Source organism: Caenorhabditis briggsae (assembly GCF_000004555.2).
Source record: "Caenorhabditis briggsae complete genome, chrII, whole genome shotgun sequence".
In the NCBI taxonomy this organism is placed as follows: Eukaryota; Metazoa; Nematoda; class Chromadorea; order Rhabditida; family Rhabditidae; genus Caenorhabditis; species Caenorhabditis briggsae.
The window spans coordinates 129,133-152,868 of NC_013486.2; the positions used below are offsets into that span (position 1 = coordinate 129,133).

At 37.7% G+C, this 23,736-nt stretch overlaps 8 protein-coding genes across 8 annotated transcripts; 4 read left to right on the plus strand and 4 right to left on the minus strand.

The window, feature by feature from the left end:
• Nucleotides 1–1,246: 1,246 nt before the first annotated feature.
• CBG01031 lies at nt 1,247–5,658 on the minus strand (the record flags this gene model as incomplete). The annotated part of the gene is made up of 15 exons (XM_045241647.1): nt 1,247–1,484; nt 1,527–1,670; nt 1,715–1,971; nt 2,025–2,324; nt 2,368–2,467; nt 2,510–2,841; nt 2,897–3,032; nt 3,630–3,788; nt 3,836–4,107; nt 4,153–4,316; nt 4,360–4,572; nt 4,612–4,734; nt 5,184–5,313; nt 5,364–5,525; nt 5,566–5,658. The coding sequence occupies 15 exons, from the start codon at nt 5,656–5,658 to the stop codon at nt 1,247–1,249; spliced, it is 2,823 nt and encodes a 940-aa protein (XP_045091683.1).
• A 485-nt stretch (nt 5,659–6,143) lies between these two features.
• On the minus strand, nt 6,144–7,932 carry Cbr-cyp-13A12 (the record flags this gene model as incomplete). Its single annotated transcript, XM_002629741.1, has 6 exons — nt 6,144–6,387; nt 6,432–6,575; nt 6,621–7,271; nt 7,319–7,411; nt 7,459–7,833; nt 7,883–7,932. The coding sequence occupies 6 exons, from the start codon at nt 7,930–7,932 to the stop codon at nt 6,144–6,146; spliced, it is 1,557 nt and encodes a 518-aa protein (XP_002629787.1).
• A 1,541-nt stretch (nt 7,933–9,473) lies between these two features.
• On the plus strand, nt 9,474–11,258 carry Cbr-cyp-13A8 (the record flags this gene model as incomplete). Its single annotated transcript, XM_002629740.2, has 6 exons — nt 9,474–9,976; nt 10,027–10,126; nt 10,173–10,469; nt 10,519–10,775; nt 10,818–10,961; nt 11,015–11,258. The coding sequence occupies 6 exons, from the start codon at nt 9,474–9,476 to the stop codon at nt 11,256–11,258; spliced, it is 1,545 nt and encodes a 514-aa protein (XP_002629786.2).
• A 297-nt stretch (nt 11,259–11,555) lies between these two features.
• Nucleotides 11,556–13,377, plus strand: Cbr-cyp-13A6 (the record flags this gene model as incomplete). The annotated part of the gene is made up of 6 exons (XM_002629739.1): nt 11,556–11,735; nt 11,781–12,112; nt 12,162–12,261; nt 12,307–12,857; nt 12,909–13,052; nt 13,128–13,377. 6 exons carry the CDS (start codon nt 11,556–11,558, stop codon nt 13,375–13,377), a joined length of 1,557 nt encoding a protein of 518 aa, XP_002629785.1.
• A 799-nt stretch (nt 13,378–14,176) lies between these two features.
• On the minus strand, nt 14,177–15,490 carry Cbr-eyg-1 (the record flags this gene model as incomplete). The annotated part of the gene is made up of 5 exons (XM_002629738.1): nt 14,177–14,472; nt 14,524–14,913; nt 15,128–15,224; nt 15,283–15,389; nt 15,442–15,490. The coding sequence occupies 5 exons, from the start codon at nt 15,488–15,490 to the stop codon at nt 14,177–14,179; spliced, it is 939 nt and encodes a 312-aa protein (XP_002629784.1).
• A 2,360-nt stretch (nt 15,491–17,850) lies between these two features.
• On the plus strand, nt 17,851–18,978 carry CBG01025 (the record flags this gene model as incomplete). Its single annotated transcript, XM_045241648.1, has 5 exons — nt 17,851–17,890; nt 17,936–17,994; nt 18,307–18,342; nt 18,397–18,684; nt 18,730–18,978. 5 exons carry the CDS (start codon nt 17,851–17,853, stop codon nt 18,976–18,978), a joined length of 672 nt encoding a protein of 223 aa, XP_045091684.1.
• A 388-nt stretch (nt 18,979–19,366) lies between these two features.
• Nucleotides 19,367–20,910, plus strand: CBG01024 (the record flags this gene model as incomplete). Its single annotated transcript, XM_002629736.2, has 5 exons — nt 19,367–19,502; nt 19,545–19,886; nt 19,929–20,044; nt 20,108–20,281; nt 20,332–20,910. The coding sequence occupies 5 exons, from the start codon at nt 19,367–19,369 to the stop codon at nt 20,908–20,910; spliced, it is 1,347 nt and encodes a 448-aa protein (XP_002629782.2).
• Nucleotides 20,911–21,520: 610 nt separating this feature from the next.
• Nucleotides 21,521–23,434, minus strand: Cbr-arrd-5 (the record flags this gene model as incomplete). Its single annotated transcript, XM_002629735.1, has 8 exons — nt 21,521–21,559; nt 21,603–21,673; nt 21,714–21,912; nt 22,327–22,494; nt 22,643–22,932; nt 22,977–23,052; nt 23,100–23,205; nt 23,250–23,434. The coding sequence occupies 8 exons, from the start codon at nt 23,432–23,434 to the stop codon at nt 21,521–21,523; spliced, it is 1,134 nt and encodes a 377-aa protein (XP_002629781.1).
• Nucleotides 23,435–23,736: the final 302 nt, after the last annotated feature.

The window sequence follows — 23,736 nt, forward strand, 5'->3', positions numbered from 1 at the left end:
ATACTAATACAGCCGAAATTTCAAACCCAATGCGTAAGAAATCTCAAGAGATTCAAAGTTGCACAAAAAATATGGCTTCATTAAGTTTTAGAAAAGAACTTCTCAGCGTCTAAAAACTGGAATATCGTAGTAGTATATATAATTCAAAAGTGATGTGAAATGATATTTGGTATCCGGAAAAAAAAAGAAAAATTGATTACATGTCGATGTCTAAATACCCTAAATTCCATGAGTCAACTAGTAAGATGTAATTAGTGACGTAAAACAAAGGAGAAAATTGGAGAGGATATTATCTAATTTTGTGGGTGTATGGATAGAAGTACTACTTTTTGGTGTTAATTTTTTTGTTATATTGTTGACGTAGGGTGTCTGGGACGAAAAAGATGAACTGAATGGGCACATTTTCAAGTCTGATATCAGTATTAAGTGTTAGGATACGGTCAGAAACTGGGTCATGAGGTTGTCAGGAAACCGTGACATGGTTCGACTACCAATAGGATCACGACACATCTTTGAAAAAGTACAAAAGTCATTTGGTCCTATTTTTCTGCGAAAAACCAAACTTTTGATTCCATTCATCTTCTACGTCATCATATCTGACTTCGCACAGATGCGTCCCACCGAAAAATGTGTGCATATGCCCCTAATTATTTCTTCTGGCAACTACTCTTTCGGTTCAATGAGCTCCCTATATCCTCCAACGATTCCGTTTTCTCCCGAAACGGAAATGGTGGGAGAGAAGAAACGGGATAAATGTGTGACGTTTCGAAATGTACGTATGTATACACAGATTATACAAGAACATGTGGTTTGAGAAGGAAACGATAGATAGACTCATGGAGATTTTGGTGCTTTCTTTGAAATTTACGTCAACAGTATGAAGTTTAGGTTATGTTCCTTCAAATAAATACAGTTTAAAATTACTACATGATAAATTATTAACGTCAACAGGTGAAAGACATAAAGGGGGTTTGGGGATTTCAAAATTACGTTCACCCTTTTAAATATTCAGCATACGTTCTAAATATACAGGTGAAACATTGATGATTGATTTTTCGCAACCTTTAATGATCTCTACATTTGAAAAATTTCGAAATTATTCAAATTTACAATCTCTACTAGCTTATGTTAGATGTTTAAGAATTTCTTTAGAATTACGATCAAACCAGAGAACACAAACAAATAAAAATTTATTTTATTTTTCATAATACACAAACTTCCGAGAATCCTCCTTCTCTCCCAACTTTCAAAGCCTTGGTGTCAAATGCATCCAGACGCTGGCCGGTTGAGTAGTAGTCGTCCCAATTAACATCAAAGGAATTTCTGTTTTAGTTCCAGTTTGAAATGTATATCTTCTCAAAATATGAGCCAACAACATTTTCTCTTCCATATAAGCCAAACGCATTCCAATACACTGACGAGGTCCCAATCCAAACGGAATGTAAGCTCCTTTTTGAATAAACTGCTCATCCCCATTTTCCCATCTGGAACAAAACGTCTGGGGTAGAGCTTTTAATTTTTTTAACCTTTCTGGTTTGAATTCTCCCGCATCTTCTCCCCAAATTTTTGAATTCGTTTGCAGCGTCCATGTATCTACCTGAACCATTGTTCCAGCTTCAACTTCAATGTCTCCGAGTTTTGTGGTTCTCATGCATTTTCGAGAATTTGCGCTAAAAGTGAAGATTCCGACTCAAAAATTAAAATTTTCTCTCACAAAGTTCCCAATGGATAAAGTCTCAATGTCTCTTTCATTACACATTCCAGATATTTCAATTTTGATAGTTGATCAAACGTGATCCCGGAACCTGGACACTCTCTATCAACTTCTTCTTGGAGTTTCTTTTGGACTTCTGGGTGCGTTGCCAAGAGATACGTTGAGTATGAAAGTGATAACGCAGTAGTATCAAATCCAGCAATCAGGAAAACTGTGCATTGACCCACAATTTCGTCAGTGGTAAGTTGACGATTGGTCTGAAGTAGTTATGATATTTCTGTTGATTCAATGCTATTCATATCTGACTCACATAACTTGTACTTTTCTTGAAGTCTCCATTATCTTCTTCAAAGTGTTCTACATCTCCCGCCTTTGCGTCCAAAAATAGGTCAATAAAATCTTCGGGCTCTCCAGGCTCTACTCCTGCTTTTTCATCTTCCTCCCTCTGCTTGATCCTCTTTTGCACTGCCTCGAGTGTGATTCCGTTGATTTTTCCGAAAGTTCCCATTTTCAGTCTCCTAACAATTTGTCTGACGATTTCCACTAGGAATGGAGGAAGAACACCACCGATCAACATGAGTCTGAAGTAGTAGCCGCTACCTTGGAAAAGCTAAAAAATGAATAGAGATTCAATAACTTTAGAAAACACTAACTTTCCTAACAATAGGGAAGATGGGATTATTAAACATCAAAGATTCGCTCTGACCCATTGAAATTCGTCCAATCACATCAAGTGTGAATTCTTGGTAAAATCTGAAAACAAGACTAACTTTAACAAAGTTAAAGAAGGCTTACCGCAACATATCAATTTGAGCCCCACCAGCTGTTTTCTCCTCAGTATGCTTGATTATTTCCAAAGCGCATTCCTCTACAGTTAAATTCAGTTTTCTCAAATTATTATTGGAAAAAGTTGGACTAGAAATAGTTCTTAATCTCTTCCATCGAAATCCTTGGGCAGAAAAGATATTAGTTCTTTTCTCTTTCTCTGAGTCTCCTGAGATGGGATTTCTTTTTCTTCCATAGAAATTGTCGTATTGCTTTACAAAAACTTCGTCTACCAATTCTGGGTCAGATATTACCAAAGTTTTCATTAGCCCTTCTGTGAATCCAAACGTGCTTCCGTATTTCTAAAAAACATCTGTTTTGATACTGAAACGTTTTCAATAGCCAATACAGACTTACTTTGGTCCACTCTTTAACTTGTAATGGTCCTGGGAAACTGTGATCCAAACTATTCAAAAACGACCCAATTACTGGGTAACCCAGTGGTCCCGGAACTCCTCGACGTACCCAATATGTCCATTGCCATAGATAATAACTGCAAAACTTTTCCCCTCGTTTAATCTTGATGAATGATTCCAGCTAACCTAAAAACTGCCACGAAGACAATGATAAACCAATGAAATAAGAAAAAAACCATAGTCACCAAAAGTGTTTATCTTTTGAAGAGTGCGCCGTTTATATTTATATTTTCTCCATCTGTCTAACGTCTCTTCAGGAGGTTGTGAAATGTGTGGTGTTTGCTGCCAGAGACCTATTTTTTCGTTTGGTTAATTTTACAAATCACAAAATTTCGGAAAAATGTCACAATCGAGAACAAAACGTTCTTTGTTCGAGGTCCTTTTCATCTGAATAAGGTTTAAAAGACCTATAAATTTCGAAGAAGCTTTTATTTCACTTTTAAGCTTCAAGCTAAATAATGAATGGTTTCAGGCAACATTTCTTTCAAAACAAATAGGCAAATTTCTCAACTTTTTATTCAAGTTAAATATGCATAAATAAAACAATTTTCATATTGATCCTTCTCTTCTAGCCATTGTTACAGCCATTCAGACATCCGAAACACCCCCGCGGGGAAGAGATAATATGCTCCACTCCTTTTTCTGTGGTCGCTGAGTAAAGTGTTCCTTGATACTTCTCTCCACTCTCGTTGATTTCGTCATAGATTTTCAGCCTCCCATTTTGGAAGTTATCCCTCATTTCACATTTAGGCAAGTCAATGCGGAAATAGGACAATGGTTTGTTCAATGTGTACTTTTCCCATAGTTGTGGACCAGTTATGCCGTTTGGATTCCTTAAATGGTATCATTTAGATCATTCAAAACTTCTTATTTTGCTCACCCATATTTGGCAAAGTTGGTCACCAACTTTCCCATAAGTTCGATCATCTCAAACTCTCCCTCGACGGGATCAAATTTTCCCATTCCTTCTCCCAACATGTACTTTAGCTCAGAGTTATGATTAGCTGCCTTGAATGGAAACCAATCCGCATACGGATCCCTAGATTCCATGTTGTAATAGTCGAATGATGCCAAATATGCTGTGTTACCAGCCTTTGTAGCTTGACGAACGGTTTCTAAAGCGGGGAAGTTGAACCATGAATCGCTGATAAACTGAAGAGATGTGATTGTGTGAAGGCTTTTATTTAAGTTCCCTACCTCAATCATTTTTAATTCTATAGCTTTCGAATCTTCTAACTTGACATTTCCCATATAAAAGTCATACAATTTTTTCTGAACTTCTTTTGGATGTAGCACAACATCTGATCCAAATACGTCGGCCACGATTTCGATATTATGTTTCCGATTTGGGTACATCATAACTGAAATAGCCAACATTCCATTGTAACCCAAATATCAACTCACGAAATCCAAGACCCTCGTATTCATTAACAGTGGTCAGAACTTCCAATTTTGGTGCGTCTCTTTGCAGTTGATCGAATGGTTTCGGGAAGAAGTCACCGTCAAAAACTGGTCCGAAGTATGCGGCACCGGACGCATTGCTTTTGTTCACGCCAGTGGTTTCCAAAAACTTACTGATATCTTGCATCTTGTACCAGGCCAACAAACTTTTTGAGTCTGAATACATTTGATAAAAGTGTCGTTAAATCAACGAACCTTCTCCGGAATATCCATGATGCCTGGCAAAATTCTTGCAGACCTCTGCTTCAACGCCTTTTGGTCGGATCGCAAAGTCAGACCAAGCCGATCCGGACATTGGCATGTATCGATGGAAGAGCTCTGGAAGAATAAACCGAAGTTGAAACTGTTCTTAAAACATACTATTAGAATGTGGGCTCAATGCCAAGTATCCTGCTGCCATCGCACCGGCACTAGATCCGAATACAGTAACACATTTCGGGTTCCCACCAAATGACTTTATGTGTTTCTGAACCCATTGAAGAGAGAGTGTTTGATCCCATAATCCATAGTTACCAGGTGCCACATCATCACCAGTGGTAAAGAAACCGAGTGGCCCCACCCGGTAGTTTACAGTGACTACGATAGTTTCGTTGAGGGGAAGTGTTCTGAAAAATTAGGATATTAATATTTTAAGACACTTCCAGAAATTTTCTGTTCGAAAAACATACCCGGACAAAGAATAGGGGTCAAAGGAGGAACCCAATCCAAGTTCGAAACCTCCTCCATGAAAATACACCATTACTGGGAAACCATCTTTCTGGAATTACCATCCTTGTGACCATCTTTGATCAGTATTTGAAAAAAACTCACAAACTCTTCCGATTTCCAGCTGGGAGCAAAGACGTTCAAGTTCAAGCCACGAGCTTCATCAATGTCGCGATATCCGGGGGGCAAGAGCTATAAAATGAAAATTTCAGAGAATGACACGAGATATTAGAAAAAATCACCGTCGAGATTTTGTCTCCAGATTGAGGACAAATCGGACCATACTTGTAACAATCTAGTGGATCTGTCCATGTATCTACAGGCAATGGTTTTTTGAATCTCTTTTCTTTAGCAGATGACTGTGCATATGGGATTCCAAGGTAGCCATTTACAACTTTTTCATCCTGAATTAAACACGATTCAAATACTTCCATAAATACTTACATGTCTGTAGATGTTCCCTCTTACAGGACCGCAGGTTGCATTGAGCACTTCAACACTTTTCTCCGGCTTCAGATGAGATAGAAAACCTCCCATTGAACCTGAATAGAAAAATTAATAAAAAATATAAAATCCGAACAAAACGCTATCCATTTGTTCTTGTTTTATAGGGAGCAAATGAGTGTGGAGAAATAGACATACAGAGAAAAGGAGAAACATACGGACACAAAGCACGTCGGCACAAAACACATGGTTTCGCAATGAATTCGGTTAGAAATAAGAATTAGAAGAATTCAGCTGCATTCAAATTTATTTTGAAAGGATATTCGAGGAAAGGATATTCGAGGAAATATGTGATTTGTACCAATATGTTTTGTGGTGCTCTTGTGAAGTGCCAAACTGATATATTTCGAAATAAATGTTACGATCAATTCGCTCTAAAAATTGAGATTTTCTTCAAAACTCAAAATCGCTTTAATAAAAATCAGATTTAATAATAAGATTTGACATGGAAACATGATAAATATTTATTTACACAAAAAGAGATCCAACTGAAATGAATACACAAAAAACCAATATTTTTAAATATCTTCTCTCGGTTTCAAATTCAACCAAACAGTTTCTGGAGACGTGGTTCTCGAGCCAATCAACTTCAAAGGAATTTGAGTTTTGCTGCAAGTTTCCAACGTATACTTTCGAAGGATATGACAAAGGAGAAGCTTCTCTTCCATATAAGCCAAACGCATTCCGATGCATTGGCGAGGTCCCAATCCGAATGGAATGTATCCTCCTTTTTGGAAAAATTGTTCGTCTCCACTCTCCCATCTGAAATACATAGTTGTATTTCTGTGACTACGTAACATCAGTACCTTTCTGGCTTAAACTCCTTTGCATCCTCTCCCCAAATGTTCTTATCTGCATGAAGTGTCCATGTGTCACATAAGATATCAATGCCTTCCTCTATTTCATAGTTTCCGATTTTGGTGGAACGCATACAGCGACGAGCGTTTGCCCTGAAAAATAATAAGTATTTTTTTGACAAAGAATAGGGAACTCACATTGCTCCTAGAGGATATTTTCTCAAAGTCTCCTTGACCACACATTCCAAATATTTGAGCTTTGATAATTGATCAAAAGTGATCTCTGGATCTGGACACTCTCTATCGATTTCTTCTTGTAGTTTTTTCTGAACCTCTGGATGCGTGGCCAGAAGGAAGGAAGAATATGAGAGAGACAGTGCTGTTGTGTCAAATCCGGCTATCAAGAAAACAAAACATTGTCCGACGATTTCATCTTTTGTTAACTGCCTGGTCACTTTTATTCCAGCCTTTGTGAAGTCTTCATTATTCTCAATCTCGACGTCATCTGATTTAGCATCTAGGAATAAATCAATAAAGTCTTGTGGTTCTCCTGGTTCAATTCCAGCCTTCTCATCTGTAGCACGCTGAGCGATTCTGTTCTCCACTGCTTGAGCTACTTGTCGAATGATATGAATAGCTGGATTTTTGAAAATGTTAGGAAGTGACATGAAGAATTTTCGAAGGAGAGGTCCAGTCCATGGAACGATTGCACCACTTAGGAAAATAAACTTTCTTGGCTCTCCGAAAACTGCTTTAACGTATTTCAGCATTGGATTTTGGAACATTTGCGAGTCGGTTTGACCCATAGCAATACGACCAATAACGTCCAGAGTGAACTCTTGGTAGAATCTGAAATTTCTAATAGTAAATTTCTTTTTTTACCCTAGAAAAATTACGTCAACAAGTCAATTGGTTTCCCTCCAGCAGTCTGTGTTTCTATGTGTCTTAACAATTCCAATGCACAATCTTCGACGGTGGTTTTAAGTTTTCTAAAACAATTATGATCTTGTTGCTAGCAAATCGTCAAGTTGCTCACCTCAAACTATTGTTGGAAAACGTTGGACTTGAAATAGTTCTCAATCTCTTCCATCGGTGACCTTGTGAAGCAAACAAATTAACCAACTTGTCCTTATTCGGGTCGCCTTGAATCGGATATAACTTTCTCCCGTAAAAGTTATCGTACTGTTTTACAAATACTTCTTCGACTAATGCGGGATCGGAAATAACCAAAATCTTCATCATTCCCTCGGTGATCCCATAAACCTTTCCATATTCTTTGGTCCATTCCTTCAACTGGAGGTATGGTGGATTCTCAGAATCAAGCATTTCCAAAGCGCACCCAATGAGTGGGTAGCCGGGTGGTCCAGAAATCCCACGACGTCTCCAGTAGGTCCATGTCCAGAGGTAGTAGCTGAAAATAAGAAAACTAAAAATACACGCCATATAAAAAAGAGACTCACCTAAGAACTCCGACGACCGCAGTTATTATAGCCAAGTATATATTTATCATCTTCAAAATCAGTCTTCAGTTGTTACAGTTAAGTAGAAAAAACTCAATAACAATATTGTTTGTGGTCTTTTCTTCTTTTCGGTTGCTTTTATTTATACTGCCACCCCATTTCTTATCTCTCAATGCGAATTCAACAGAAATCACATTTCAGTCAGAATTTTTTCCTGCCTGATTCACTGCGTCTTTTCGTTTTTTGTTGTCTATTGCTTTTTTGGTTTGTGGTCTCGCAACCATCTAAGGGTATTTTTTGACTTTCTTGTTGAATCAGTGGATTGGGAACAATACACTTTAGACTTACCTCTACCCATTTTCTATAAGCAAAAGCAAAAATAATCTCCAGAATACTTTGCAATTTACACTCTCAGAATACAGTCTTGGTTCGAGTCCTCCACGACGTTCCCAATGGCTCCAGTGAAATCAAAAATGATGAATAATTACAAGTGGTTTAATACAATTTTTCTAAAACGAAATTTTCTAATTCTACAACTATACAATCAAAAATTTTTTTATAAACAGAGGCAGATTGCTTGAAGTTTGAGTGCTGTCAGATGGGTAGTAAGTTATACCCAAGCAATGAAGAAAGATATTGTAAAACCTGTATTAGAACGACTCCTAACTTGGACTTGGAGCTGAATTTTATCGTTACCTGGCAAAAATATATAAAAGTGCTCAACTGATAAATTGTTCATCATAATATCAAAAGTGTTCTGTCGGTTGACACATTTTCGATATCTTGAACCGGAATCGAGATAATTGAGCTTAAAACTGACAGTGTGTGGGCGTCCAAAACGTCCGAAATGAAGTCGATGCACCATCTCGTATCTTCGCCTACTCATACTAGCGTCAAAACGGATAGTTTTGTTTTATTCAAAGAGGAAAACGTAGAGCTTGTAAAGTTCTATAAAATGACATGATAACGTTTTGTCAGTTGTCTCAATTTCGGTTTCTCGAAATTGAGATAATTGAGCTCAAGCTCGACTGTGTGGGAGCCCTTCTATTACAGGTTTCACGATAAATGCAAATTTGCTCTATCTTAACGAGCTTTGAGCTTTGAAAAAGGAGAAAAATCTTTGATCCAATCCAAATGAATTTCCTTGAAATTAAAAAAAAAATTGTGGATATATGAAATCGTATTATGTTGTTTAGGAAGTCGAGGAATTCAAACTTTATTTAAACTCAGGGACTGTTGATAATTCGAAATTAGTCCATTTTGCATGAGTAGATCAAAAGATATTAGTAGATCACTACTTTTCCTCTGACAGAACGGTCCACTCAAATCACAAGTTTCAAACCATATTGTTTGATAAGACCAAAGCCTCCCTTATTTTGTTCCAAAACTCTCTTATCACTTAACTTCGCATCATCAATAAGTTAGAGACTGTTAGGGTAAGAGAGTGTGGAAAAGATGCAAAGGGATTTTTTCCGTGCAAATAATTTGGTTTGTGTCTGACTTGGTGGTGTATAAAAACAAAGGAAACATTTTTCAGAGAAATGCATTCAAGATTTTTCCACCACAGCTTTATAAACTTTAGAGCTTCAAAATGTTTTTCTTTCTAATCTTCGTTGCGATTTCCACCTACTATATTTACCACTGGACATTCTGGAAACGACGTGGAGTTCCTGGACCATGGGGCATTCCGATTTTGGGGAAGTCTGGAGTCATGTTAGACGATAGAAGTGCTCCACCTCTTTTAATTCAAGAGTGGACCAAGAAGTATGGAAAGGTTTATGGATTCACAGAAGGAATGCAGAAAGTTATGGTGATTTCGGATCCCGATATGGTTCAGGAAGTTTTCGTGAAGCAGTATGACAACTTTTTTGGGAGAAAAGTGAATCCAATTCAAGGAGATCCGGATAAGGATAAGGATGTTCCACTTGTTGGAGCTCAGGGATTCAGATGGAAGCGACTACGGACAATTTCAGCGCCAGCTTTCACCAACAGCAGCATCAAAAAAGTGATGCCTCGCATTGAGAATAGTGTTCAAGAGTTTCTGAAACACTTGGAACAGAACGGGGAAAATGGGAAGCCTGTCAATATGCATTTGTATGATTCAAGAAAATATTATCAGCTGAAAAAAAGTTGTCAAATTTCAGATACTTCCAAGAGTACACTATGGATGTAATCATGAGAATTGCAATGGGTCAGCCAGAATCTAGAATGTTCAAAAACCCTATGTTGTATGATTGTAAAGGAGTAAGTGTTTCAACTTTTAAATTTTCATCACAAATGACAATTTCAGTTCTTTGAAAACAGCCGGTGGCCAGTTTGGATGTTCAGTGGAGCTTTCCCATTTGCTGTCAAGGGGCTCAGATATCTATTCTTGAAATTAGGAAAATTCGGAGCCGGTCCATTTATTCGTGTCCAAAAACAAGTAACTGATGCTGTTAATGACAGAATTGCTCAACGAGAAGCGGATAGACAACAAGAAATGGAACCAGGAGAGCCACAAGATTTCATCGATTTCTTTTTGGATGCTCAAGCTGATGTGGACTTCTTTGGAGAGACTAATGATGAGTATCAAAAATCAACTATTTATGTACGCCTTTAAAAACATATTAGCCTGATCTTTTATGATTTTCTTTCAGAACAATCGCAAGTTGACCATGCAAGAAATCATCACCAATTGCTTTTTGTTTGTGGTGGCTGGCTTTGACACCACTGCTATTTCCCTTTCCTACGTTGCCTATTTCCTATCACTGAACCCAAGAGTTCAAAGAAAACTGCAGGAAGAAGTGGATAGAGAATGTCGAGATTCTGAAATCACTTTTGAACAATTATCCAAGTTGAAATATATGGAGAACACAATCAAGGAAGCATTGAGAGTTTTCCCAATGGCAGCTTTGTAAGTTAGTATTTTAAAACTTTGTAAAATATATAATTTCAGTGCAAACTCGCGTCGTTGCATGAGAACTACCAAGATTGGAGATACTGTCGTTGAAGAAGGCGTGGACATTCTCGTGGACACCTGGACGCTTCACCACGATAAAAAAGTTTGGGGCGAGGATGCTGATGAGTTTAAACCAGAGAGGTGAGTCATAAAGTTTGAAATTATATAAAAAATCAGAATTTTAATTTTTCCAGATGGGAGTCTCCTTTGAACCCTCACCAGTCTTTTATGGCTTTCGGTGCGGGACCCCGCGTATGCCTTGGAGTGCGCTTGGCTTACCTGGAACAAAAAGTTTTGCTTGCCCACGTCCTCCGGAAGTACAGTTTTGTTGCCAATACCCAAACACAGGTACCAATGAAACTTGTCGGACGTGCTACTTCCAGACCCCAGAGTTTGATTCTTTCTGTGGAACCAAGACTTCCAGACCCCAGAGTTTGATTCTTTCTGTGGAACCAACTAATAATTGACTCAATTTCCGGAAGTTTTTTCCTTTCATTATTTTGGAAAGTTAATCTAATAAAGTATTATTTTTTCAACTTTGATTATGTCTGGAACCTTTCCAGTTTTTTAATGACCTTATTTCCATGCATTCTTTGTCTTCCACCTCTCAATATTTTTTTTACCTATCGTGTCAGTTTTTGTTGTTTGTGATCAATTGTGTTCTGTTCCTCTCTCTTCAGTTATAAAGGGAAGTCAAACAAGAGCGAAGTCAATTCTGTTTTTTTTAACCTTCAAATGATTTTAGTACTAATTTCCGCTATTTTACTAGGTGTTTTCACCTATTCTGTATGGATCTGGTCATATTTTATTCGAAAAGGAATCAAAGGGCCACGTGGATTCCCTGGTATTGGGATGCTGCTGCAGACTCTCGACCATGAGAATCCACCGTTTTTAAAATACAGGCAGTGGACAAAGGTAAGAAACTTTTTCACTTTTTCGTAGAAAATGTTCAAAATTCAGCAATACGGGCCTGTTTGGGGATTCACAGAAGGTCCTCAACAAACAATGGTGATTTCTGAGCCCGAAATGGTTAATGAAATATTCAACAAACAGTTCGATAACTTTTATGGAAGAAAACTCCGTCCAATCATTGGTGATCCAGAAAAAGACAAAAGAGTGAACATGTTTGCAGCACAGGGAAAACGGTGGAAACGTTTGAGAACGATGTCAAGTCCTTCTTTCTCTAACAACAGTTTGAGAAAAGTTAAAAGTACTGTACAAGAGTGTGGATCGGAAATATTGTGGAACATCGAAAGAAAAGTAGCAACTGGCGAAGAGATTGATATGCTTTTGTGAGTTCTGTCTCGATTGAAATGTTTTAGAAATCAGGTCTAATTCCAGATTCTACCAGGAATACACACTTGGAGTTATCAGTCGTATTGCTCTGGGACAATCTGAATCCAAAATGTTCCAAAATCCATTACTACTGAAAGTCAAATCTGTGAGTTTATATCAAAAAAATTTCAAATTCAAAGTTGTTTTTAAGATTTTCAACGGTTCCTGGCACTTATTCCTTCTCACCGGACTTTTCCCGCCACTTGCCTCCGTTATCCGAAAAATGTCGAAATCTCTACCTGCTGATTTTGTGCCAGCTTTTAAAATATTTGACCTTATTGAGACTGCTGTAGAAGCACGAATGGCCCAGCGGGAAAGTGATATCAAGAATGGAATCGAACCAGGAGAGCCTCAAGATTTCATTGACTTATTTTTGGATGCCAGAACTGATGCTGACTTCCTGGGAGAGAAAAACGAGGACTTCTCGAAAACGGCAGTGATGAAAGTTAACAAAGAACTGACTTTTGATGAAATCGTAGGACAATGCTTTGTATTTCTGGCTGCTGGATTTGATACTACCGCATTGTCTCTTTCATACGCCACGTTTCTATTAGCAACGCATCCCGATGTACAAAAAAGGCTTCAAGAAGAAGTGGATAACGAATGCCCGGATCCTGAAATTAGTTTTGATCAACTATCAAAACTAAAATATATGGAGTGTGTGATGAAAGAAGCATTGAGGTTGTATCCATTGGGTGTGACGTAAGTTTGGGAATTCGGCTTGTTTCCAAAGCAAATTGTAAGCGTTTTCAGAGCCAACACAAGGAAATGTATGCGTGAGACAGTAATCGATGGCGTTATATTTGAAGAGGGAATGAATATTCAAGTTGATACGTGGACACTTCATCATAACAAAAGCATTTGGGGAGATGATGTCGAAGACTTCAAGCCTGAAAGGTAAATACTCTAACCATGACAGAAGGAAATAGTGAAACCTTTTGAGAAATAGCAAATCAAAAATTTTAATTTCAGATGGGAAAACTCTGCCTGCGAACACCTGGAACACAATGGATCCTACATTCCATTTGGTTCAGGGCCACGGCAATGTATTGGAATGCGGCTTGCTCAAATTGAACAGAAAATTATTCTGGCTCAAATTCTTAAAGAATACTCGTTCAGAACATGCAAAAATACACAGATTCCATTGAAACTTGTCGGTAAATTAACGCTATCTCCTGAAAATGTCATAGTTAAATTGGAACCTAGAAAGGATCTCTTGTAATTTCCTGTTCATTTTTTGTAATATTTATTTGTTGGTGTACAATAAATGAGTTATTCTTGGAACAGATGTCTTATTGACAGCCTACTGTTCATCTCACCTTCTTCTTCTTTTACTGTCCCCTAATGAGAACAAACAAACATTAAAGAAAGAAACGGGCGGTATGAGATTTGTTGAGATCCTATCCGATCCTTTACACGCAAAGAGTATCACTTGCTCGCGCACCGCTCGCGCACATTATTTGAAACATGACACCTGTAAAAAGAGTTAGAAGAGATACGGTATTAGTTGCAAATATATGTATACATGTTGTGAGAAATATCGGCCGCTTGGTCTCAGATACAAATGTGTGTTGAGAAATGGATATTCAGAGAAGGATAGATGCTCTCTTTTGATCTGAGCAATTGTTTGCACAATAGTGTAGGAAGACAAACTACAGTATCCCTCCATGTGGGGTCTGGGAAAATAAGCATATTTATAAGAGGCGTCTGAAACTTGAATTACCATAAACACTCTGGAAACTTTGAGTCCATCTATCTCGATTTCTGTGAAAGATATAAAAAAATTGCCAACCGACAAGATACGCCTCATAATATAACAAATATTTTGTCAGTTGACTACTTTTTGATATCCTATACAGAAACCGAGATATATGTGCTCAAAGTTGGCGGTTTGGGTGGCCATCTATCAGAGTGTTTACGGCAGTTCAGAAGGACAGTTCTGTCTCATAGGCCAACTTTTAAAGTCAAAACTATTTCTTGAAGATTTATTTATTTCAGACTGTGTAGCATACAAAAATAAATTATTCATATGGTTTAAATAAAGTGAATGCCTTCCTCTTCTCTTCACTACTTGATCCTTGACCCCCTGGAGATGGGCTTTGACTACAATTGCTCATGGCATCATCAGTTTCTGATCGTTCCGCTTTCAACTCGTCTCGATCGTTTGCATTTGTCTTTCTCCATTTCGCTCGACGATTTGAGAACCAAACTTGGATTCGAGCTTCTGGTAATCCGGTCCGCTTCACAAGATCTGCTCGTTCGGTTTGTGATGGATAGGGCTCACGGAGAAATACTTCTTCCAGTGATTGAAGTTGATCTTAAAATAGGAAATTAACAGATACAAATATGTATTTAAACAAAAACTAACCGTTGCTAAAAGTGCTTCTTGACAATCTTCTTGAATTAGCGCCAAGTACGGAATCGTCTTCCGACAAACTTGGATTAGAATCGATGGATAACTGTCCAGACGATCCTGGCGTGTTTCCAGGCACGCCTACTCCAGATTGAAGATTTGGGGCGAGTGCTCGTGAGTTTAAAAGAAATGATAGTTGAGCAGGGTTCGGTAGAAGACCAGGCCAAACGAGTGGCAGAGGAAATGGAAACGGTGGAGGAAGACGAACTTCTTGTGGACGTATTTGGGGCCGAGCGATGTGTTGAGCTGATAAAATCATTTGAAGCTCTTCAGCTGCTCGTTCGGCAGCACGTGTACGAAGAATACGGTTGATGGAAGATACTGATGGTGGAGTGGTACAGACTTCTATAAACATACTAGATTTTAGATTACATAAATAATTCGAAGTGCAACAACTTTTGAGAGACTAGAAAAATCACGACGGAAAAATTACATATTCTCAAATGTTTTCAGGAACCAACTTATTCAGCTCCAAATTGTTAATACGGAGGCGTGGTATAAGGTGTTGGGTATGACTCAAATAACGAGAAAACTTTAAAGTTTCTAAATTTCGACAAACCTTCATTTATAAGTTTTTCTCGTATTTCCCATGCAAAAATTGTAGGATTGTCCCGTTTATACTGTTCGATTTTTGCGACTACTTGTGGTGTTGCAACCTGAAAACAAAAATCGAGAATAACATTTCGAAAAAACTTGATAATTATTTATACTGACCTTTGGTTTTGTACCTGCTCCACCACTCGAGTTGTTACTCGAATGCTTCACGGCAGATTCATGTTGTGAAGTTCTGCGGGTCATCTTGCCAATAGTGTTGTGAGCACCTAGAATTATAATTTACAAAACTGAGAAACCAAATTAGTAACCCTAACTCACCCCAAAAATGGAGAAGTTGCTCTTGAGAGAGCGGTTGCTGTGAAGCCATTTGGTTTTGAGATTGATTGAGCTTTAGCTCATCTCAGCTTATTCCCTAGATACCGCCCCCTTTTCTACACAGTAATCCTATCCTCTTGTTGAATACATGCGGCTTCCTTTACAGTCTAGAGGGGCATCGGGAATTGTGTACGGTAAAAAGAGGGTGTGAAGGGCGGGGAGGAGGAGTTGTGTAATGAAGTGATGTCAAAAGACAATGTGTTAGAGATTATGAGGTTAAGAAGGGTAGAAATCGGAACAAGTGCTTGATAGGTCAAATTATGATAGGGATTCTATTTGCTTTTATGAATACGTTGAGAGAAGGAAATGGCTGAAAGTAAACTGTCTGTTTTTTTTTTTTGAAAGATCCGTTGTCTAAAAGAAGAGTGACTCTTTTTCAAAGTAAAAATTTGAAATGGACAATGAACATATAGTACTCATTCGTTTTGACTATCTGGCTACAGTTATAATTAATTATTGAAAACCGCTGTTTTTAAATGGAAAAATACATGGATATAGGAAAAAGTATTTGGATTACCGTAAAACCTGTAATAGAAAGGCCTCCGCACTATCCAGTTTGAGCTCCATTATCTCAATTCCTATACAAGATATCAAAATATGTCACCTGATAAAATGTTCCTGATATTATGACGAAAAATTGATCAGTTGACAACTTTTTTATACCTCTGACAGGAACCGAGAAATATTGGCTCAGATTCAAAAGTTAAAAAGACCTTCTATTACAGATTTTTTGTTAGTTCATTTAGCTTTGAAATATGTTTTTTTCTGAAAAGTCCTTTCACAAACATTCGAAAACTTCAAGAATAAAAGACTAAATATTGCAATGGATTTCAAATATTTGCAAAATTATAATAATCGAGTTCTACAAAAATACCACTCTCAACTGGGCCAATCTTCCCAGATGAAAATCAGTTTCAAACATTATTCTAATTCCTAATTGCTCGCATATGTTGACCATACATCTGCTTCTCACTCCAATGATTGTTATGTAAATTCGTAAGCCTATCTCCACTTCTCCTTCATTTGTCGGTATTTTCTTCATGCCGCCTTGTTTTTTCTGAAGAGGCTCCCCGGATGTGCACAATGGTGATTAGCACACGAACATGAATGTCAAGTGGTCCACCATACCTCTCCATCTTTTCTCTTTGAAATAACCCAAAGATAGCATGCCAGATTGAAATATGATATCTTCTCGTTATGTGTCGGTGTCCTGTCAGATCACACCGAGCCACCACTTGTGGACATGTACTTCAAACTTGTGAAAGACGGACAGTGTGTGTACATTTGGAGAAATAATGATGAGGGTTACGCAATGAGGAAATGAAGTACATCGACCACGAATAATTTCTTTGAAGTAATCAATTTGATTTCTTCCGAAATCTTTTGGCAAGGTATAAAACTGATTACCGTAAAACCTGTAATAGAAGGACCTCCTATCTTTAAAGTTTGAGTCAAATTATCTCAGTTCTTGTCGAAGATATAAAAAAGTTGTCAACTAATAAATTGCTTATCGTAATATCACACGCATTTTATTAGTTGACATATTCTTGATATCTCTTATAGAAATACCGCACTTTCTCTCTAATAGAGCTCCATGGTCTCCTATTTTTCAACCTTCTTCTGGGGGTGGACTAATATTGAAGAAAATTCTCAAATTGGAGGGTTTTCGGTTATTAACTGAACTGGAATAATTATGAAACGACAATAATTAACGTAAATTACCAGAAAAATAAACAAAAAAGAGTATGTCTGCACTAACCGAAAAGAAAAATACACAGCCAGGGTGGGCTTATATTAGAGGTGGGCTTCAAATAGAGGTGGGCTTCTTTTAGAGGTAATACGGTAATTGAGCTCAAACTTGACAGTGTGGAGGGCCATTCTATTAAAAATTTTATGGTATCTTGTATTCTAACTGATTATCATGGTTAATATTTGGAAATGAAAAAGAAATAAATGTAATTTGGATCACAGTACCAGAAAATATAGCTAAAAGTTTCAATGTTCGAAAATAAGCACATTTTTTTGTACGGAAGCAAAGCGTGTAAATCAAGATCAATTTTCTTTTATGGGATTTTGTGCGAACGTTGGAGCAACATTTTGAGATACTCTCATTGTGTCAAAAAAGATCAGAGCGATTTTTTACGATTAACCTGGTTATCCATTCATTTTCAGCCCCCAAAAATTAAATTCAAACAGAAATATCCCGTGATGTACTTACTTATCTTAAAATTTAATCTATTTTTTTCCTTTTTTGTCGATGTCCACGGATCGATCGATAATCTGATCATTTTGTAATTAACTAACCCTAACTGACTAACTACCCTCTACTAACTCTACTAACCCCTCTAAACGATGGCAAACATCCCCAGCTTTATCGATCGACTCTTATCAGGTTAGAATTATAGGTAATCGGACTTTTGAAACCGTAATATTTCAGTCAATGACACGGCGAACCCCTCTCTGACACATTGTATCAAAGAAGCGGAGATCGACGATGTCATCCAAATGTGCACGCAGATTATTCTGGAGCAGGCGACAATGGTCGAGGTGCAGGCACCAATCGCAGTCTGCGGCGACATCCACGGTCAATACGTCGATTTGCTCCGAATCTTCAATCGCTGCAACTTCCCACCAGATCAAAACTACCTGTTCCTCGGTGACTACGTGGATCGTGGACGTCAACAACTTGAAGTGATATGTCTTCTGATGGCCTACAAAATTCGATACCGTAACACCTTCTTCATTCTTCGTGGAAACCACGAGTGTGCATCCATCAATCGAACGTATGGATTTTACGATGAATGCAAGAGACGATACTCGTTGAGTTTGTACAACGCTTTTCAGGTAATCAGAAAATTAGAATCCTAAATTAAACTTTAAAAAGTTTTACTTTTTCAGGACCTCTTCAACGGTCTCCCCTTGTGTGCCATGATTTCTGGGCGTATTTTCTGTATGCACGGAGGTCTGAGTCCTCAACTGGAGTCGTGGAAGCAGCTCGCCGCCATCAAGCGTCCTTTCGATCCACCAAACAAATCAATCGCCATGGATCTTCTTTGGGCAGATCCGGAGAACAATATGAACGGATGGGCAAAGAACTCTCGAGGTGTTTCTTATATTTTTGGTGCTGATGTCGTCAAGGATTTTACGGACAAGATGAACATTGATTTAATTGCCAGAGGACATCAGGTACTAAAGTTCTTAATACTTAAAAAATCATAATTTTTATTCCAGGTGGTTCAAGACGGCTACGAGTTCTTCGCTGGCAAACGACTTGTGACAATCTTCTCGGCCCCAAAATATTGTGGAGAATTCGACAACAATGCAGGAGTGATGATTGTTGATGAGAGGCTCATAATCTCGTTTGACATTCTGAAACCTGCCATTCGTGAAGTGACGATTCGAGCACGTGGAACATCTAAAAACGCGTCGACAAGAAGCATGCTTGTCAGCAGTCGAGGACCCAAATCGAAAATGGGATGATTGATATAACTGATACTGATTGATAACTGATTTTAATAAAAATTATCAAAACTACTTTTTCCTCTCGAAAAAATGATACTCCGAAACCTAAATGTAGCGATGCCAAGCTGCTTGTAGTCTAGATCCGGCAGTGACTCCATCCACAGAAATTGTTTCCACTTGATTGCGTATTCTCCTAAAACCGCTGACCTCATTCTTTCTGTCAAGACGCTTCATGAGTTCTTCACCAGCTACCATCCAGTTTTATTCTACTCATCTTACTAAAGAAAAACTTCTGAATGTAATAATTACTTTGAGCAAACAATTCAAAAAATTGACCAGAGGCGAAAATGCACCAAAAGTATGCCTATTTTTAATTTGATCCAGAAATGTTACTTTCCAGACCCGTATGATAACTAAATTGGCAGTAGGGACTTGTCGAGACCTGATTTTCGATATTTATATCAATTTAATAAATATGTACAAAACAGCTGACAGAATGGTTTCGATTGAAGGATCGCAGACAAATTTGAAGTGTCTTCTAGGTCTGTAAAAGTTTATTTTACTAGAATGGTATTTTTTTTCAGTTGCGGCAAAATGTCTTTCTTCGTTCTTCGATACTGTATTTACTAAACTTCCGCAACAACAAATTGAAGATGGTTTTAACAAATTCTTCATCTCTCATAATCTCACTGAATATGACGTTTCACTCTCTGCCACTTGGAGAATAATAAACAATGCGGCAATAAGTCATCACGAGCATCTCTTGGAAGTGAAGAAGTCATGTCAGGAACAGAAGGCGTTCAGAGAGTCATTTTTGAAGACTCAAACTGATTTTGATATAGACTTTGAGGATCACGAAGCGGACCAAGAAACCCAGTTGTTGTCAATCGAAGATGCAGTTCTGATCATTCAGAAGTTAGAGAGAAGTGAGTAGAATTTTAAACTGAGGTTAGTAACTTGTTTTTCAGAATACCAAGCGATCTCAAGAAGAAACTACGTTCGATTTGTTCGAGAGCGTGCCGCTGAGCTCCATGGACAGAAAGTTGAGATTGATGCAACTCAAGCAGCTATCAGAATTCAAGCCGTGAGTGAGCTGAATTTATTTTCTAATCAGACATTCAAATTCCAATGATGACAGAATTTTTAGCGCACCCGTGGATACTTTGCCCGGAAATGGGTTCGTGAAATGCGTGAGCGAGAACTCAACATTTTAAATATGACGCCTGAAAGTTATATCCGGAAGAGGTGTACGGAGAGGGATAGGAAGCAAAAAGCAAGTGCCGTTGGTGAAGGGGAAAGAATAGAGCAAGTGGAAGAGTTTGTGAGAAATCTATTTTTGAGGCGTGTTTAAAAATAAACGAATTCTTGCAGCCAGGTGATTTGGAAACCGCATTGGAACTTCTGAAAACCGACTTCTTCTTCGCCACTTCTGAACTTCCGGATCCTTCGAAAAACACAAAACTTCCAACACAGACAAATCCGGATACTGTATACCGGGACGCATGCTTTCGTGGAATTGTTTCTCCAAATTCTCAAACTGAGTTGTCTGAGCTGATATCTCAACGGGAGATTTGTAAAATCGAAGGTCGTCTTTTTCTTTTTGATCTTCGAACCTTCCTAACTCTCACCATTTGTATTCCATTGTCTCTTGCCACGTGGCACAAACCCAAGGACACAAAAGTTGGTTGTCGTTGGCTCCTGATGTCCGGTGCTCCTGATTCAGGAAAAACAACATGGGCAAGAGCAACTGCTCGTGCTTCTCATATAACTCATGTGCATATTTCTAAAAATGTGGTGAATATGGGCAAACGGAGAATTTACACAGTAATCAAGAAATTGGCAAAGATTGAAAGAAGAATTTTGATAAGTGTTGATAGAATTGATGTGTTGAGAAAAGATCCAAAAAATAAGGGATACACTCATAGACAGGTCGGTCAGGAAGACTTTTGAAAACGATTGTTGTTATTTAGATGCTTCTCCGAACCTTTCTCTCTGACATTTCCAATATAAAATCTGCAACAATTATTGGTATGACTAAATTGCCTTTAGAGGACCTTGATTCTTATATTCTGGACCTATTCCCTCTTCACACAGTTCTCAGTAATCCAAATGAGGCTACTAGATATGGTGAGTTTCGCTAGATCTATTTTTTTAAAAATAGAAAATATCATTTTCAAATTTCAGAGCTAATTTTTTAATTTCAGAGATAACTTTACTATATTTTTTAACATTTTATAACCTTCAATTTCAGAGCTCGCAGTGGACTGTTTGAGCCGTAATTTGGAGCTTGATCGTCTGCCGAAATTTCCAAAAAGAATATTTGATATCGAAAAACAAACCAATAAAGTTAGCAAAGGAAAAACAGCAAAGTTTGTGACAAATCGATGGAGTGCAGCTAATAATAAGACTAACTTGTCCTGAACTGTTTTCTTTGGGATTCGGAAAAATAAATATTTATAAAATCAGCAGCAATCGATTGTTATATTCAGTATTGTTAGTTTTATCACAATTAGTAGGATATCAGATTTGAAATTCGTATCGAAGCTTCGAAAAATGATAATCAAATAAACTTGTAGACCGGGTACAATGGAGCGTACTTCTAAAAATATTAAGCTTCGCGTTTATTTTTTTGAAAATCTAACCTGGACATCTCGATTCTTCAGGGAAGTCGCAGCATATCCAAACACTGACTTTTTGTAGTCAAAACTTCGATCTGAAATTAGTGGTTTACTAAAAAGTTTTGTTTCAATTACCTTTATCAGTTGGCACAGTGCCAATTATGAACGGCAATTCCAGCTTCACTGCACTTTTCAATGTTCCCAGTGTGCTCATTTTGGCTTTCAAAAAGTACTCAACATCAATTATCTCACAGGTTTTAGTGGATGGTGGAAGTGGTGGAACAATTATTGCCTTCTCCATATCTATCTTGTCGTTTTTCTCGATTCGAACATCCTGGAAATTTTCAGACAACATTTTCAGACAAAATTGGAATAAGAGTATACCGTAGACCGTCAACTTCAAGCTCATATATCTCGTTTTTTGGTGAGAGATACTAAAAAGTTATCAACTGATAAAATGTATTTGATATCATGATGAATACTTTATCAACTGACAAAATTTTGATGTTTTTCACAAGAACCGAGATATATGACTTTAAAGTTTACGGTCTGCTACAGTGTTTACGGTAGCTCTGGCCCATCTTAATAATTTCAGAAAAATTTGAAAAGATTAAAACCATGTTCTCAACTGTCAGAAGTGATTTGACTTTTAATTATTTTTTCTTTAAGATTCTTCACTTTTAGATTTCGATTTTTAGAATCCAACCCAATCGGATAAATTTCAACCACTCATTTTTCCGTAACTAACCATAATTTCTTCCAGGATCTTCCGTTCCTCCACCCGAATCTGCGCATTCAATCTTGTCGCATATGTCACTTTCTCCTTCTCGTTCCCCATGCAAGGATGAGATTGAGAATTGACGAATCCATCTCGAAATCCAGTGTACGTAATTCGTTGAAGAAGTTTCAGACTGATCTGAAACTTTTCTAGTTGTCTTTTTTCTCTCTTTGCTTCCATTAATCTCCCAAAATCATTTTAGTAAGCCGCAAGTCAGTATTATATCTCATTCTCTTTCTCACTCTGTTCACTCTCGTCAGTCTCTTTATGGCTCTTTGGAACTTACCTTCTTGAATGATTTTGAAGTCTTGTTATCAACAAGAATCTTCACTGGAATACTCTCTCCACACACATAGCCTTGTTTTGGAAGACGAATTTCCATTTTCACCAGGCCACCTTTCCACAAAACTGCTCCAAATTCTTCACAAGTATGTTTCTTTGATGGAAGTTGTGAGTTAGGAATCAATGACAGATCAATGCTGGGGAGGACTGTGAAACAGGTGATAAACTTATCATCAAACTTCCATGGTCTATCGATTTCAACCTTGATGAAGTAACGGATAAATCCGAGATCACCTGGAAACAAAAAGTTATGTGTTTGATATTCAAAATTAGTTCACCTTCGAAACTTGGAGGTGCCCAGTGAGGAAGTTGGAAGGAGAACGGAAATATGTGTTCACCAGATGGCATTTCGTGCTTAAAACATAAACAAATACAATAAAAATTAACAAAAAAGGAAACACCTTCGATCCATCACTTTTCCAGACGATTGTCTCAAAACGACAGTAGACAATCTTTCCTTTGTGGTCTGCACAGTTATGACGGACTCTAGCAATGTCTCCACTGTTTCTATAAGAAAAAAAATTGAGAATATTCATCTTCTCTTAACCTACTTAATCTTGTGATTATTCTTGACATTACCCTCCCAATACGTATATGCTTTTCCAATCATCTCCATCCTCACTTTTCTCGCTTTGAAGTCTTCATCCGAAATTTGCATTTTCACATTTCCATTGACTTTGTCACCAGGCGAGAATACAATTGGGTTTTTGTCGAATTCGATCAGACACGAGGCCATTCTGAAAAATCTGCAAAATCCGGAAAAGCAAGATAGAGAGAACAACAATAGGAAAGTGAGATGATATAGTTCTATATATTTTCGAAACAGAAGAACTTTGAAAAAAAATGTTTTCGTGAGCATAAAAAACACGAAAATAACATTTCTCAACTTCACATACTTCTTATATATGAAGTCAAAAACTCTATCAGCTGATCTAGAGGCACATGACTCTCACTCAAAAGTTCGAAAGCTATTTCAAGCGTTAAACGAAAAAACTCATTAGGCGGTATCTTAATTAAAAGTTCTCGGTCGAATGAGCA